Genomic DNA, 17,902 nt, shown 5'->3' with positions numbered 1-17,902 from the left:
GGGACAGTAGTTTTGTGCCATTGAAGTCAATCCTGTGGTCAATGCATATGCAAAGTTCTGCTACCTCCAATTTCTCTGGGTAATCCAAATGGATATACCTCGTGTGCTCCTTGCTGCAGTTTCAACCATGCACCTGGTCTGGCCGATATACTCCGCTCCATATTCACAGGGGATCCTATAAATGCCAGCCATCCCAAGTCCCAGATCACCTTTGGCTGTAAAGGAAGCTTGCCCATAAAGAAGCTCAACCCATGAGGAAGCTCAAATCCAAATTTATGCTTATATTGAGAGTTAACCAATCAGGAGGGATGGATGACAGAAGTATAAATACCACTGGACTACACAGACCTAGGCATCATCCCTGATGAAGATGATGGAGTTTGTCATCAAAAACGTCAGTTAAAATCGACACCTGGACCGGGTTGGAAGCCTGAGTAGAGTTTATACATTAATTATCTTATTATACTGTTTATATTCCTGCCAGTACTGTGCACTGCAAGTTTGTTTCATATTTTCTCGTATGGTGCCTTCTGAAAGTCCAAACACCACCAGGTTTGCTAGTTTGTCCCACAACTCTCCTCATCTATTTTTCCTTCATATCTTGGCCCTTTTTATTTCCCCATCGCCAATCACATGATGCTGTCTACCCAACAGCTTATAAACCTATCACTCATAGAAAAATGGGCTTTATCAGACAACCCTAAAAATGGGTTGTACATTGCAAGTGTCTTACATGCAGTTTGAAAATTCTTCATTTCCATCCAAATCCCCTCAATGACAACAACATACTTAAATGAAGCAAGATAACTATTCCCTACTATTTGGAAATTGTAACAAGTACCATATTAAAGTTACCTACCTAAAGCAGCAAAACTTCATTGTTAAACTACAAAAAAAAAATTCACACCTCTAGTAAACCTTGAATTTTCTTGGGAAGCATACATTAACTTTGAAAGACTTATCTTCTGCATTCTAAAACTATGTCTATTGATAAACATTCAAGGCTGCTTCAGAGGAGTGATATCAACCTGTAATTGGATTTAAGGTAGATGAAGTGTGGAGTCAGCAGGTATCTTTGACCAACTAAATACTTCAGAACCAGAAAGCCTGGTCATAGATATCATACACAACATTCAATAGATATCTTATTGTGGTGTTATTTACTGATGGAGCAGACAATCATTTGATTCAATTCTCATTAAAAATAGAACTAAATATTGTGTACTATATTTCACTGTGAAATTAGTGAAAACATCTGTATCTGAAATTTCCTAGATATGAATTTTATTTCCAGATCAATTAAATTCTCTTTATAAAGTGTATTATCTCATTTTATTCTGACTTGGCCTAACAGCCAATAAATTACATAAGTCATACAGATCTTGTATCTCATCAATACAGCCAGATGTAGAAATAAATCTTTGCTTGTAGTATTGTTTACAAATAATAAATTGACATTAAGAATTACACTTAAATATCTGTAATACCAAACTGTCCAAATGTTGTGCCGCTATTAACTTTACAAGTTCCAATTTGGAGGGACAGAACACAGCTTTGAACAATATGAAGGCACAATAAATCCTCCATGAGTGATGGACTGTCAGAAATCAGGGAGGCTACCAGCTCAGACAGACAATTCCCAGCACACGGCCTCAGTTCAGAAAGACCATTCAACTTTGGTGTTCCTGCAGATACAAAAGTGAAAATACGATGCCCCCCTCCCATCACCAATGCATAGGGTGGCAATACAGATGTGCAACATTTTTTCCTGCTGTATACTGCTCTTAAATTAGCTGGGTATAGTAGGATGCAAATGAATAGAGTAACGAGTTTCATGACTTGACTTTTCAAGTAGGTTCAATATGGAACATCCATTTGCCTCAATTCTTGAACGATCTTTTTCTTCAAAGCGATGCTTTTAATTTGCAGCTAGGTCTACAACCTCCCACAACACATTTCTGTAGAAAGTACTTGTCACAACACTTGGTTGAGTTGACATGCCCATGATGGTGCAACTATACCAGCACAACTGTGAATCTCTGCTTGCTGTACTCAAGGTTGGAGAAAGGACACTATTTTTTCCTTTAAATGGAGAAAAATAAATGTTTTTTTAAAACTTTTAATACCTTAAGAGTTAAAAGTTTGTAATACGTGATGAGAAACTTCAGTAATGGGTAGATACAATCAGATATTTCAAAACCCCCTTCCAAAAAAGAATCCTGAACATTTATAACCTTGTTTCTACATTATGCATTGTGATATTAGAAGCTTTGACCCACATTCTGCTTTATTTCCCTACTTTGCCTGCATGCAAGTGAGATTCAACTAGTTTACGTCATCTTCATCATCGTCATCATCATCTTGGTCACCAGACTCCATGTCATCTTCATCTTCAACCTGCAAAAGAGATTTGTGGCTTAATGCTTCTGTACAATGAAATTAATCTCTTATTTTGTTACAAAAACACTTCATGTTGAGTCCAAACACAATCATCAGTACACTCACTTAAAGAAATATGTATCCAAATCCAATAAAATCAGTTTATAATCTGAACTTCACATTTCTAAAATTGAAACCACAGTATTTTAAACTCAATGCTGGTGAATATGCCTGAAGAATACAGAAACATCATTGTACATAAAAGCTGCAGTTAATTTCATGAAGTGATGAGTGCTGCTGTCACACAGCTTCAGCATATTGTGTACTGTGTAGTTTGCATGTTCTCCATGTGACTAGATGAGTCACACTAGAGTTCCAGTGTAGCCCCACATCCTCAAAATATCAATGGCGAAAGTTAGCCCAAGTTGTCCCTAGATGAGGTAGATGGAAGGAGAATTGAGGGAAGAATGATGAACATGTTATAAAGAATAGTAAGCCACTACCTTTGGACGAAATGAGGATAGTTGCGAGAATAAACCCACCTTATCCAATTTCTTTTTAACTACTGCTCTCCATTTGAGGCAACACCCTGACGAATCTCTTCAGCACCCTTCTGCAGCATTGTAACCAGAACTGCACATAATACTCCAACTAATGTTTTGTACAACTACAGTGTGACATCTTAAAACCATGATATAGGAGCAGAAGTGGGCCATTCAGCCCATCAAGTCTGCTCCACAAATCATGGGCTGATGCAATTATTTCAGTCATCCCCACTCCTCTGTCTTCACCCCATACCCTTTGAGGCCCTGGGTAATCAAGAACCTATCTATCTCTGCCTTAAATACACCCAATGACTTGGCCCCCACAGCCCCACGTGGCAACAAATTCCAGAGATTTACCACACTCTGACTAAAGTAATTTCTCCGCATCTCTGTTCTAAATGGACGTATTTCAATCTTGAAGTTGTGCCCTCCTGTCCCAGACTCCCCTACCATGGGAAATAACTTTGCCATATCTAATCTGTTCAGGCCTTTAACATTCGGAATGGTTCAATGAGATTCTCACTCATTCTCCTGAACTCCAGGGAATACAGCCCAAGAGCTGCCAGATGTTCCTCATATGGTAACCCTTTCATTCCAGGAATCATTCTTGTAAATCTTCTCCGAACCCTGTCCAACATCAGTATATCCTTTCTAAAATAAGGAGCTCAAAACTGCACATAATACTCCAAGTGTGGTCTCACAAGTGCCTTATAGAGCCTCATCACATCCCTGCTCTTATATTCTATACCTCTAGAAATGAATGGCAGCATTGCATTCGCCTTCTGCACAACTGACTCAACCTGGAAGTTAACCTTTAGGGTATCCTGCACAAGGATTCCCAAGTTCCCTTGCATCTCTGCATTTTTGAATTCTCTCCGCATCTAAATAATAGTCTGTCCGTTTATTTCTTCCACCATTGTATTTCATTTGCCACTTCTTTGCCCATTCCCCTAAACTATCTAAGTCTCTCTACAGGCTTGGTTTCCTCAACAATACCCAGTCCTCCACCTAGCTTTGTATCAACAGCAAACTTAGCCACAGATCCATTAATCCCATAGTCCAAATCATTGACATACATCATAAAAAGTAGCGGTCCCAACACCATCCCCTGTGGAACTCCACTAGTAACCGGCAGCCAGCCAGAATAGGATCCCTTTATTCCCACTCTGTTTTCCGCTGATCAGCCAATGCTGCACCCATGCTAGTAACTTCCCTGTAATTCCATGGGCTCTTATCTTGCTAAGCAGCCTCATGTGTGGCACCTTGTCAAAGGCCTTCTGAAAATCTAAGTACAACACATCTACTGCATCTCCTTTGTCTACTCTGCTTGTAATTTCCTCAAAAAATTGCAGTAGGTTAGTCAGGCAGGATTTTTCTTTCAGGAAACCATGCTGGCTTTGGCCTATCTTGTCATGTGCCTCCAGGTACTCCATGATCTCATCCTTAACAATCAATTCCAACAACTTTCCAACCACTGATGTCAGGCTAACAGGTCTATAGTTTCCTTTCTGCTGCCTCTCACCCTTTTAAGCAGCGGAGTGACATTTGCAATTTTCCAGTCATCCGGTACAATGCCAGAATCTATAGATTCTTGAAAGATCATTGTTAGTACTTCCGCAATTTTTCCAGCTACTTCCTTCAGAACCTGAGGGTGCATTCCATCAGGTGCAGGAGATTTATCCATCCTCAGACCATTAAGCTTCCTGAGCACTTTCTCAGTCGTAATTTTCACTGCACCTACTTCACTCTTAAATGTCCGTTATACTGCAGATGTCTTCCACTGTGAAGACTGATGCAAAGTACGCATTCAGTTCCTCTACCGTCTCTGCATCTCTCACTACAATATCCCCAGCGCCATTTCTATTGGTCTTATATCTACCCTCAACTCTCCTTTACCCTTTATTTACTTAAAAAAAGCTTTTAGTATCTTATTTGATATTAGTCACCAGCTTCCCTTCATAATTCATCTTTTCCTTCCTAATGAGCTTCTTAGTTTCCTTCTGCAAACTTTTAAAAGCTTCCCAATCTTCCACCTTCCTACTAGCATTGGCTTCCTTGTATGCCCTCTCTTTTGCCTTTACTTTGGCTCTGACTTCACTTGTCAGCCATGGTAGTGTCCTTCTTCCATTCAAAAATTTCTTCTAATTTGGAATATATCTGTCTTGCACTTCGCTCATTTTACCCCAGAAACTCCAGACATTACTGCTCTGCTGTTCTTCCTGCTAGTGTCCTTTTCCAGTCAACCTTGGCCAGCTCCCCTCTCATGCCATTGTCATTTCCTTAATTCCACTGAAATACCGACACATTGGAATTTAGTTTCTCCTTCTCAAATTTAAAAGAGAATTCGATCACTGTTCCCTAAGGGTTCCTTAACCTTAAACTCTCTTATCACTTCCAGATCATTGCACAACACCCAATACAGCACAGTCAATCCCCTACTAGACTCAACAACAAGCTGTTCTAAAAAGCCGTCCCTTAGACAAACTTTCTCTCTTGAGGTCCAGTATTGGCCTGGTTTTCCCAATCCACTTTCATGTTAAAATTCCGAATGATTATTATGACATTGCCCTTCTGACACGCCTTTTCTATTTCCTGCTGTAATTTGTAATCTATATCCCGGCTGCTGTTGGAGGCCTGTATACAACTGCCATTGGGGTATAGGTTTATTATTGTCACATGTACCTTGATACAGTGAAAAATTTGTCTTGAATACTGTTCATACAGATCAGCTCACGACACAGTACACTGAGGCAGAACTGTTAAAGTGTAACAGCCACAGAGAAAGTGCAGTGCAGGCAAAAAATAAAGTGCAAGTTCATAATGGGGGTAGATTGTGAAGTCAAGAATCCATCTTATTGTACTAGGGAATTATTTAATAGACATACTATATGGGGCTGAAGCTGTCCTTGGGTCCGGTGGCATGTCCTTTCATGGTTTCCATCTTCTGCCCGATGAAAGAAGGGAGAAGATAGAATGGTGTAGGGTGGGACTGAGGCAGTGAGACATATAGACAGAGTCCATAGAGGGGCAGTTGATTTCCATGATGTGTTGAACTACATCAACAGTTCTCTCCAGTTACTTGCAGTCACAATCAGAGAAGTTGCCATCCCAAGCCATCGTGCATCCAGATAGGAAGCTTTCTAATGTGCATCAAAAAAAATTACTAAGGATCAACAGGGACTTGCCAAAATTCTTTAGCCTCCTAAGGATGTAGAGGCATTGGTGAGTTTTCTCAATACCCCTACATTACATCCTTGCTTTTGTATAGTCCTCTCAAACTGAATGCTAACATTGCTTTCACTGTCTCCGAATCAACCTGCAAGTTAATCTTTAGTCCTGTATGAGGATCCCCAAGTCCCTTTACACATCTGATTTTTGAATTTTCTCATTTATAAAATAGTCCAGGTCTTTATTCCTTCTGCTAAAGTGCATAACTATGCAATTCCCTACATATATTCCATCTGCCACTTCTTTGCCCACTTCCCCAATCAGCCCAAATCCTTCTGCAGACGTTTACCTTCCTCAACACTATCTGCCTCTCTCTCTGTCTTCCTATCACCCGCAAACTTGGGCACAAAGCCATCAATTCCTTCACTGACATAGAATGCAAAAAGACATGGTCCCAACACCGACCCCTGTGGAATACCACTGGTCACCAGAAGCCAACCAGAAAAGGTCACCTTTATTCCTACTTTCTACCTCCTTCCAGTCTATCCATGCTAGTATCACTCCTGTAATAATATGGGCTCTTATCTTGGCAAGCAGACTCAAGTGCAGCACTTTGTCAAAGGACTTTTGGAAATCTAAATAAACAATATCCACTGACTCTATCCTGCCTGTTCTTTCCTCAAAGAACCTCAACAGATGTGTCAGGCAAGATTTTTTCTTCAGGAAACCATGCTGACTTTGGCCTATTTTACCATATGCCCACAAGTACCCCTAAACCACATCCTTAATAATAGACTCTAAACTCTCTCCAACCACTGAGATTAGTCTAATTGGCCTATCATTTCCTTTCAACTGCTTCCTACCCTTTTTAAAGAGAGGAGTGACATTTGCTAGTTTCCAATCCTCAGGAACTATTCAAGATCATTACTTGTACCACCACAATGTCTTTGCTACCTCTTTCATAAACCTGGGGTGTAATACATCTGGTCCAGGTAACTTATCTACCTTTGGAATTTTCAGCCTCCCAAGTACCTTATCCTCAGTAACAGCAAATGACATTCACTTCTGCACCTTGAACCTCTCGCATTTCTGACTTCTGCTTGCGTCTTCCGCAGTGAAGACTTACACAAAATACTTAACAAGTCTGTCTGCCAATTTTGACCCCTATTATTACCTTTCCAGCATCATTTTCCAGTGGTTTGATATAACTTACTCTTTTTACTTTTTATATATCTGAAAAATATTTTTGTATCCTTTTAATACTATTGGCTAGCTTACCTTTATATCTAATCTTCTCTCTCTTTATAGCTTTTTTAGTTGTCTTCTGCTGGTTTTTAAAAAGCTTCCCAACCCTCTACCTTCCCACTAATTATTGCTATTTTACAGCCCTCATTTTTACTTTTATGCTATCTTTGACTTCTAGTCAACCACGGTTGCCTCATCTTTCCTTTAGAATACTTCTTTGGGATGTATCGTTCCTGCGCCTTCCAAATTGCCCCCAGAAACACCAACCAATGCTGCTCTGCCATCATCCATGCTAGTGTCCCCTTCCAATCAACTTACATCAGCTCCTCTCTCATGCCTCTGTAATTCCCTTTAACTCGATTGTACTACTGATATATCCAATTTTAGTACCTTGTTCTCAAAACCTGAATTTAGCATCTCCTTCTCAAACTGGAGGGTGAATTCTATCATAATATGATCTGTCTCTTAAAGGTTCCTTTACCTTAAGAGGTCTAATCAAATATGGGTCATTACACAACACTCAGTCCAGAACTGCTGTCCCTTAATGGGCTCAACCATAAGCTGCTCTAAAAACAAGCTACAAATGTCTTCTCTTGGGATCCAGTAACAACCTGATTTTTCCAATCTACCTGTATATTGAAATCACCCATGATTATCGCAACATTGCCCTTCTTACACGCCTTTTCTATCTCTCAGTGTAATTTGTAGCCCACAGCCTGGCCACTGTTTGGAGGTCTGTATATAACTCCCATCAGGCTCACTTTTCTCTTGAGTTTTTTTTAAACTCAACCCCCAAGGATTCCACACTTCTAATCCTAAGTCACCTCTGTTGATTTCATTTTTTTATATATCAACAGAACCATCCCACTCCCTCTGCCTACTGTTGACCCTCTCAACCTTAATCGAGCTGATGCGGACAACAGCATATGCACTACCTAACCGACCCCCCTCCCCACACCCAGGTCAATTATCTCCTTTGTTTTGCTGACTTTGAGAAAAAGACTGTTATGATACCATACAACTAAGCTCTCGACCTCCTTCCTTTAAAATTAATGCCTTTGCCTATGAAAGCAAGGAGACCAAATGCTTCGTGTTCTCTCTTATCTACTAATATCTCAATACATGTTACAATAATAAACCATACCCATATAAGATGTTACACCGCATCACACAAAACATCAAACCATAATGAGTTATCAGTACATCAACACTAATGTCTTTGTCATTTAATGACCCCCAAAGTGCATCACCTCATGCTTGTCTGGATTAAATTGCAGCCACCCTCCCCAACTGCTTTGTGCAACTCCAGCTGATTTGTGTCCCATTGCATCCTTAGACAACCTACTTCTCTATCTATGACTCTAACAATATTCATGTAGTTTGCAAATTATTAGAGGCCCTAACACTGATCGCTGTGATACACAACTTGTCATAGATTATCCAGTCATATAAAGATCAATTCATCACCACCCTCTGCCTATCATGTAGGTAATTTTGGATTCACTTGGCCAACATGCCTCAGATCCATAGTATCTTAACCTTCTGGACCAGCATAAGATGTGGAACTTTGTTAAAATTCCTGGAGAGCTATGTGGGAGGAAAGAGTTAGGTTAAACTTTGTCACATGGTGCGAGCAGAATCATCTGCAGCTTAATGTGAAAAAGACTAAGGAGCTGGTAGTGGCCCTGAGGAGGGCTAAGGCACTGGTGACCCCTGTTTCCATCCAAGGGGTCAGTGTGGACATGGTGGAGGATTACAAATACCTGGGGATACAAATTGACAATAAACTGGACTGGTCAAAGAACACTGAGGCTGTCTACAAGAAGGGTCAGAGCCATCTCTATTTCCTGAGGAGACTGAGGTCCTTTAACATCTGCCGGACGATGCTGAGGATGTTCTATGAGGCTGTGGTGGCCAGTGCTATCATGTTTGCTGTTGTGTGCTGGGGCAGCAGGCTGAGGGTAGCAGACACCAACAGAATCAACAAACTCATTTGTAAGGCCAGTGATGTTGTGGGGATGGAACTGGACTCTCTGACGGTGGTGTCTGAAAAGAGGACGCTGTCCAAGTTGTATGCCACCTTGGACAATGATTCCCATCCACTCCATAATGTACTGGTTAGGCACAGGAGTACATTCACCCAGAGACTCATTCCACCGAGATGTAACACTGAGTTTCATAGGAAGTCATTCCTACCTGTGACCATCAAACTTTACAACTCCTCCCTCGGTGTGTCAGACACCCTGAGCCAATAGGCTGGTCCTGGACTCATTTCCGCTTGGCATGATTAACTTATTTTTATTTAATTATTTATGGTTTTATATTGTTATATTTCTTCACTATTCTTGGTTGCTGCAGCTGTAACGAAACCCAATTTCCCCCGTGATCAATAAAGTATGTCTGTCTGTAATCTTGGAATAGGTTAAAGGGTCAGCACAACATAGTGGGCTGCAAGGCCTGTACTGTTCTATGTTCAATGTGAAAAATGTTAATAAAATCTATGTTAATCAAATCTACCGGTCTGCCTTCATGAATTTTCTTATTACCCAATGTTGATAGATTCTTAGATGGTAAGCAAATTAAAGAATATCTGATCAGCGTATACAAGAAGTGCAGGGATCAGCTACAACCTTGTGGAAGTGAAGAGTAGGTTCTGATTCACAGTTAAATTTTAATAACTTCACTCTCAATTTCTAAGTAACCTAAATGCATCTTCAAGTTACAACCAGCAAATAACAGCTATCTCAGTTAAATGCAATGAGAATTACAGTTGGTTGTATTTCATTAGTATGAACATATTCTTCTACCAGTCTAATTTGAAGTTTTCTATAGTGACTGAAGGATTCTATAAAATAGGCATGCTGTTTGTAGACTCACATTAAAAAGGCTGTTTTAAAATATCACACTGTTGCATCATACTAACCGGTTCCCCAAGCTCTTTCAGTTTGTTTTTCAGTGTGAAAATTTTCTGGTCCTGGTCTGCAAGCAGCACCAATAGATCATCCTGCTCCTTCTTCGATTCCATCACCTCTTGCTGGAGTTTGCTTTTGTCAGTCTGAAGAATGACTACTGTACTGTTTGCCGAAGTTAGCTGGTAATCCAGGGAATTCCTTTCCTCGGTCAAGCCCTTTATTTGGCTCTGTGCATAGAAACAACAATCTGAAGTCCAAATAAAGCTGATCAATTAACACCAACAGCAATAAAAGTTTCTGGAAATCCAAAATAAAGTAAAAAGATCTAGAAAATGCATTATAAAATTATACTTGGAGAGAAACAAGAGTTAACATTCCAGGCTGATAACCTTTTGTCTGAACAGGGAAACTATACTCAAATTTTGCAAAACATCCAATGACCTGAAAAATGTGGATGTTGAACACTAAGTTGCAAGACCCATGAGCTAAGAAAACCAATGCTTATGAACTGAACTGGTTCTTCTGTGTTGTTAAAGTCTCTCATCCATTATCACAGAAACATAAAATTGCACCAGTGTAGCGCAACACTTTTGTTAATCTACATTGGCAATCTTATTCAAAGTGCACTGAATATCAAAAATTACATGCTAAGCTCCAGCAATTTACTACTGGCTTGCACAAATTAAAACTTTCTACACTATTCTACAGTGAAAAGCACCACATAACATTGAATGTAGCATTGGCTAATTATACTTAATATTCATAATGATTTCATTTTGATAAAATTAGACTACAGGAATAATGTACAATGAAGCACTCAACCTATAAACTTACTGCAATTTTAGAACACTGAGTTCTGTAGAGCGGTAAAACAAGTTAGAATAGGTCAATTTAAAACATACCTTTAACATTTGGTTTTCATCATTCAAAGCCGATACTCTATTTTCCATCTGTGTAATTTTTGTTAATGCAGAAGCATTGTCAACATCTCCTGATCCTGCCCCAGTCACGGTTACAGGCTTTAAATAGAAAGTGAAAATATTTTTAAAATTTCATGTAATTCACAAAGGGATGCTGCATAATTATCTTTCTTTATGGCCTGGTAGCAATGAACATTAATCTTCAATTTACACTGAAATGTTATTTCAAAGATACAATAATAGCTTATTTTCTTATATAACATACATTTTTGGGAATGGATTCTAAAATGCTCTAGAATTTTAAAAAAAACAGAAAATATTGGGAGATTGGGGAACCTCTGAATTTGGTTGACAGGTAATCTTTCATCATACTGGAAAAGTCTTAAAAAAATTGATGATGATTTCTTCCCTAGTTTTTCTGCAAATTATTTTTTTTTAAACTTTCCTAATCCTAATGATAGGTCTTTAAATTGAAATGTTAACTACTTCTTAAAGATGCTGTTTGATTCAAGTATCTCCAGCATTTGTTTTTATTTTGGATTTACACCATCCACCTATTTTCCTTTCTCCTGCTGAATGTTTCGGGAATTGGAATTGAGGGGCAGATTGCGGCCATAAATCTATGCCACGAAGCTCTATATTGCTTTCCTGTACTTCGACTCATTACTTTGAAATATGGCCAGGAAATATGAGTGTACAGGAAGCAGAGTAGGGGGCTGAAGATGCAACCTTGTGAATCACCAGTGTTTAGAATAATTGTGAAGGTGTTGATTGTTGTCTATTGGTCACAGTCGAGGATCCTGTTGCAGAGGGAGGTATTGATTCCCAGGGTCCAGAATTTGGAAATGAGTTTGCTTTGACTTAAATTATTGAAGGTGGAGTGCCTGTACTGTACAGAAACTTCAGGGACGAGTGTAGGCCCAAGGAGGTGGCATTGGTTGCAGACTTATTTTGACTGTAAGCAAATTGCAGTGGGCTGAAGTTGTCTGGAAGGTTGCAGTAAATGTGTGCCATGACCAGCCTCTCAAAGCACTTCATGATGGTACATGTCAGAGCCACTGGCCAAAGTCAGTAAGACATATTATTTTGTTTTTCTTAAGGAACCATACGATAACAGTCTTCTTTAAGCAGGTGGAACCACAGCTTGAAGCAGGGAGAGGTTAATTTGCAGGATACAAGGACATGGCTAGGGACACCATTTGGCCAGATGCTTTCTGCAGGTTCACTCTCTGGAATACTGATCTTAGGTCCACCAGGTAACTGTGGGTTTAGATGCACTGGAGACTGTCGGGGTAGGTACTGTCATACCCATTTCCTTCTGATAAAAATGTGCATAGGATGTTTAAGCTCATTGGAAAGGGATATATTGTTGCTGATGATGCCTGACTGTTTTGTAGTCTGTTATAACAAGTATCCCCTGCCACAATTGATGGCTAGCCTGGGACTCAAGTTTGGACTGATACTGTCTATTGACATCTCTGATAACCAGTATTTGCTGATCTTATTTTGTTTCATGATACTGCAAAATGCTGAATTTTCTCACCCAACTTGCCTACTTTGCAAAAATCATCTAAATTACAAAGCAAGCTTGAACTCCAAACCGGTTTATTATGGTCATACACTATGAAATGCTGTTGGGGTTTCTATGGTCGAAGAGGGGCAATTAACTCTAAATTACATCTTGTGGATAAGCATCTTTACCTTTGAACAATTCCTCATACATGAGACAAGTGTTACCTGTACTTAGAGTGATACCATACTGAAATGCTTTGGCCAAAAATGAGGCTTGGTATTTCCGTACACAAACAAAAAAAAAGCACTGGGTGGTGGGCTGTTAAATAACAGAGATGTCTTGTTTGAGACTAGACTGGCCCATGTCTTCTGTCCACAAATATGCTTTCCATGGGAGCTATCATTAAACAAGCAGGCCAAAAGGATTTTACCGGAAACACAAGAGACTACGGATGCTGGAATTTGGAGGAGACAGCAAATTGCTTGGAAGAATTCAGCAGGTCAGGCAGTATCTATGGAGGCAAAGGGATGGTCCATGTTTCAGGCTGAGACCCTGCATTAGAACTGACGCATCAGTGATGCACTGTCTCAACTTTAAAGGTCAACCATCTCATTGCCTCCACAGATGTTGCTCAGCCTGCTGTGCTCTTATAACAGTTTGCCTTTTGGTAACAATTTAATAGTTTGAACCAAGCAAGATAACTTTCCAGGAAAGACAAAGCATTATCTCTTACCTGATTCTCCAGCTCTTGCTTCTTGGACTGAAGCTGTCTGATTTCTGCAGCCTGTGTCTGTACAAGGGTCCGCAAGGTCTCCAGCTCCTTTCAGAAAGTATGCAAATTTAGACATACTGTTAATGCAATTTTTTTAAAAAAGGTACAGAAGTCAGCATAATCACAAGAGATTGCTGTAATCATTTCAGTTTAAACAAATGACTTAGATTGCTTTTATTTTAACTGAGTTTGCTCTCAACCATTTTAACCTACCACTGTGTTGGCTTATTTACATACACCAATGATGGCAAGAGAGAAATAGATTCTTATGTCAGTATCGCTCATAATGTAAGAATGCATTAATTACCTGCACATAATATATAGAAGACTCATGCATTGATTTTATTCTCTGGTTAATTTATTACCAGTCCATATTTCTATAAATAAAGAATTAATTATTGCATTGGCAAGCTTGAAGGTGGATAAATCACCAAGGCCTAAGAGCGCCATGGACGGTCCCAAGCCCAGCTGTGAGAGGAGGAGAGTTGGGCATGGGACTAGCAACCCCATACCATAAAAACCCAGTGCACCAGAAGCTCCAAAGCCTTCATCCCTTGGAGAGAAAGAAAACACCAAGATGGGCTACACCTGGAGACAACATGGAAGACTGGCCCAGCACAGAGGACTCTGGCAAGCTACCACCAGCAGCCTATACCATAATAGCATTAAGTAATATAAGTGGGGCATCAGATGATTGGAGCACAACAAATGTGATCCCCTTCTCAAGAAGGACTACAGGAAAAGACCTATGAGCCTAACATCAGTAGTAGGTAAGTAAATGGAAAAAAATCTGAGGTCAGGATTTATGGCCATTTGGAAAGGCAAGGATGAATCAGAGAAAATTCTGAGATAATCTGTTAAAGGCAGATCTTGTCTGACTAATTTTTTGGTGATGTAATGAATTTTGACAGGGCAGTTTAGTATCAGAATCTGATTTATTATCACTGACTTACGTGACATGAAATTTGTTGTTTTTTGACAACAGTACAGAGCAAATACATAATATTACCATAAATTACAGGATTAAGTAAATAGTGCAAAAAATGTAATAAGATAGTATTCATGGGTTCATAGACTGCTCAGAAATATGAAGGCTGAGAGAAAGATGCTATTCCTGAATTGTTGAATGAGTCTTTAGGCTCCCGTAACACCTCTTTGATAGTAGTAATAAGAAGGTACATCCTCTATGATGATGGTCCTTAATGATGGGCTGATTTCTTAAAACATCAACTCTTGAAGTTGCTCTAATCAGTGGCCATTTTTTGGCCACGGCCCCCTTAGGAGCTCTTCTCAGGTTCCAGGGCCCCCCTTTCAAACAGGGATATAACATGAGCAGATAAACAGAAAATCATTTATTATAGAACACCAAGAAAACTTGAACATTCCGACATACTGGACAAAGCTTTAAAAAAGACTGTATGAAATTAAACATCCATCAGGCCTAATGCCTAAAGCTTGGTGCTTTTCTGCAAGTTTCATGATATCGGGCTTCAAATTAGACAATGACAGTCAGAGGTCACCTCTTGTTGTGGTATCAATTCTGCTTCTGAACTTTGTCAAGGAAGCTACCTTGCAGAATCTGCTCTCAACCAAATATGTTGAGGGAAAGGCAATAAAAAAATCTTTGGGCTTTTCTCCCCCACAGTGTTGTAAACTTATTCCGCAGATCACTCTTGATCCAAAAATCTTTTTGAAACTGACTGAACTGACAACGTGCAGTTATATCACTCTGAAGATCAATCAAACTCTCTTGAATGTCTGCCTCAATTTGGGTGGGTTGTACTTCAAATGGATGCAAAATCCAATCCAGGAACTGCTTGCTTCAGGTCCTTCCATAACATTTTTAAAGGATTAAGATCAGGACTTTGACTCCGCCATTCCAAAACATGAATTTTCTTCTTTCTTCTAAAACCATTCTGGTGTTGATTCACTCGTCTTTCAGATCATTGTTTTATTGCATTATCCAACTTCTATTACGCGTCAGGTGACGGACTGCTACCCTGACAGTCTCCTGTAAGATGTCTGGATATAATTTTGAATTCATTATTCCCTCAACAATTGCAAGCTGTCCAGGCCCTGAGATAGCAGAGCAGCCCCAAACAATGATGCTCCTTCTACCATGCTTCACAATTGGGATGAGGTTTTGGTGTTGGGTGTGCAGTGCCCTATTGCCTCCAAACATAGCAATGTGCACTTCTGCCAGAAAGTTCAGCTTTTCTCTCATTTGTCCACAGAAAATTGCCCCAGGAGCATTGTAGAACATCCAGGTGGTCTTTTGCAAACTTGAGTCGTGCAGCAACGTTTTTTTTGGACAGCTGTGGTTTCCTCTGTGGTCTTTCCACAAACACCATTCTTGTTCAAATATTTTTCTAATAGTGGATACAAGAACAGAGACTTTAGCAAGTTCTAGAGATATCCATAGGTCTTTTGCTATTACCCTTGGGTTTTTTTTCATCTCCATCAGCATCGCACACTGTGTTCTTGGTGTGATCTTTGCAGGATGCCCACTCCTAGGGAGAGCAGCAACCGCACTGAGTTTCCTCCATTCATAAACAATTTCTTTTATTGTGGACTGATGAACACTCAGGTATTCATAAATGCTTTTGTAGCCTTTTCTATCTTCATACATCTCTGCAATTCTTTTTCTAAGGTCCTTTGAAAGCTGCTTTGATTGAGGCATGATGCACATAAACAGATCTGTTTTAAGAACAGTAGGTTCTTTCAGTAACCTGACTTTGTGTGTCTTTTTATAGAGCAGGGTACTTCTACAACCCACACCTCCAATCTCATCTCATTGATGGGAACACCCAAATCCAAATAGCTTTTGTAGAAAGCATTACCCCAAAGGTTCACATACTTTTTCTAACAAATACATGTAATACTGGACCATTTTTTCTCAATTAAATAAATACATATAATGTGTTTTGTGTTATTTATTTAATTGGATTCTCTTTAATTAGTTTTAGGACACATGAAGACTTGATCAGATTTTAAGTCAATTTAGAATTTTGAGAAAATTCTACAGGGTTCACAAAATATAGCACCTTTATACATAGACTTCATTAATGCCTTTGACAATGTTCCACATGGGAGACTAGTAAGAGTCCACGGAAGTTAGCAAATTGGATCCAAAATTAGCTTAACAACAGGAATCAAAGGGTGATGGTAGAATGTTATTTTTTTGACTGGATGCCTTTGATTAGTAATGTTCATGGAGACTGCTACTTGAAATACAAAAATTGTTTGGATGTGAATGCTGGGGACATGATGATAAAGTTTGTAGATTGGTGGCATTGTTGACAGCATGGAAGATAGTCTTAAGCAAAAGGATGACATCAATGTGATAGTGAAATGGGCTTAGAAATGACAGATTTCCATTCTCCATATGTGCAAGTGACCAGTTGACAGCTCCTTTGTATCCCACAATGACTAACTCAGAATATGATTAACAAATCACCAAACAGACAGCGTGCATTCAGGTTCATAAACACAAGAGATACTGCAGATGCTAGAAATCCAGAGTAACACACACAAAGTGCTAGAGGAAGTCAGCAGGTCAGGCAGCATCTATGGACAAGAATAAACAGTCGATGTTTCAGGTCGAGACCCTTCATCAGGACTCAGGTTAAAAGAAAATTTCAAAGGATTTCAAAATAAAGAATTTCAAAGCAGATTTTATACAACAATGCAAATGAAAATCTAGTTTTAACATCAATGGAATTAAGAAAATTAGTAAGCAAAAATATTAAATTGCTCATTACACTAGTTAACTGTGAGTAAAAGACAATCCTAATGCTACATAAAGCACACGGAAACGTGCTATCATTTCAGTGACTAAATAAAAGGATTCTCTGAAGGGTGTTCTATTATTTAGGCATAAAGGGACTGTATCAAGGAGCAAACAACATTTGAAGAAGTATCAAAGTAATATTAGTTCAATAGGAGATCTGAGGCTAGACATGGAAACAGCTGACAGAGGAGACAAATGGGTACTTCTGTAAGTTCTACATCTATCAAAGAAGCCCACCATGCATCTTTTTGCAGTTACTATTGGTCAGGATGTACAGTAGTTGCTCTCAAACAGCTGAAATCCTACATCACCTGGTTCAAGACAGTTACTTCAACCATTTGGTTCTTAAACCAAGCAGCAAAACCCTAATCACCACAATTTAGTAACGTTTTGATCACTTCGCTCTAAAATGGATTTTTATGTTCTCTTCTGTAAAAAAAATGTGCGTAATTCATGTTTAAATTATGTCATAATATTTGTCTAACTTATTTTGATGTGAACATTGCTTATATGATGCAATGTGGCTGTGATGTTGCTGCAAGTTTTTCTTTGTACTTGTGCATATGACAATAAACTCGTTTACTGATAAAATACTTAACTGTGTTATGCTCTTTATGGCTTTCAGACTTATAACAAAACTGTATGCTTACAAATAAGA

General features: G+C 39.2%; 1 protein-coding gene across 5 annotated transcripts in view; it reads right to left on the bottom strand.

The window, feature by feature from the left end:
• Positions 1-17,902, bottom strand: part of uso1 (USO1 vesicle transport factor) — a 105,275-nt gene that overhangs the window by 6,239 nt on the left and 81,134 nt on the right. For 4 of the 5 annotated variants that reach the window (XM_059965482.1, XM_059965485.1, XM_059965484.1 and 1 more), the window contains 4 exons: positions 13,416-13,502; positions 11,152-11,268; positions 10,261-10,476; positions 1,268-2,397 (listed from right to left, as the gene is read on the bottom strand). In XM_059965482.1, coding sequence (XP_059821465.1) covers positions 2,326-2,397; positions 10,261-10,476; positions 11,152-11,268; positions 13,416-13,502 — 492 coding nt within the window. In that variant the 3' untranslated portion in view covers positions 1,268-2,325. Of the gene's footprint in view, positions 1-1,267; positions 2,398-10,260; positions 10,477-11,151; positions 11,269-13,415; positions 13,503-17,902 lie in introns of those variants that run through there. The other variant, XM_059965483.1, reaches the window with a different exon arrangement.

Source organism: Hypanus sabinus, chromosome 3, assembly GCF_030144855.1.
Source record: "Hypanus sabinus isolate sHypSab1 chromosome 3, sHypSab1.hap1, whole genome shotgun sequence".
Taxonomy (NCBI): domain Eukaryota; kingdom Metazoa; phylum Chordata; class Chondrichthyes; order Myliobatiformes; family Dasyatidae; genus Hypanus; species Hypanus sabinus.
Note: the sequence above shows the minus strand (reverse complement) of the source record. Positions and strands in the feature narration are given on the sequence as shown.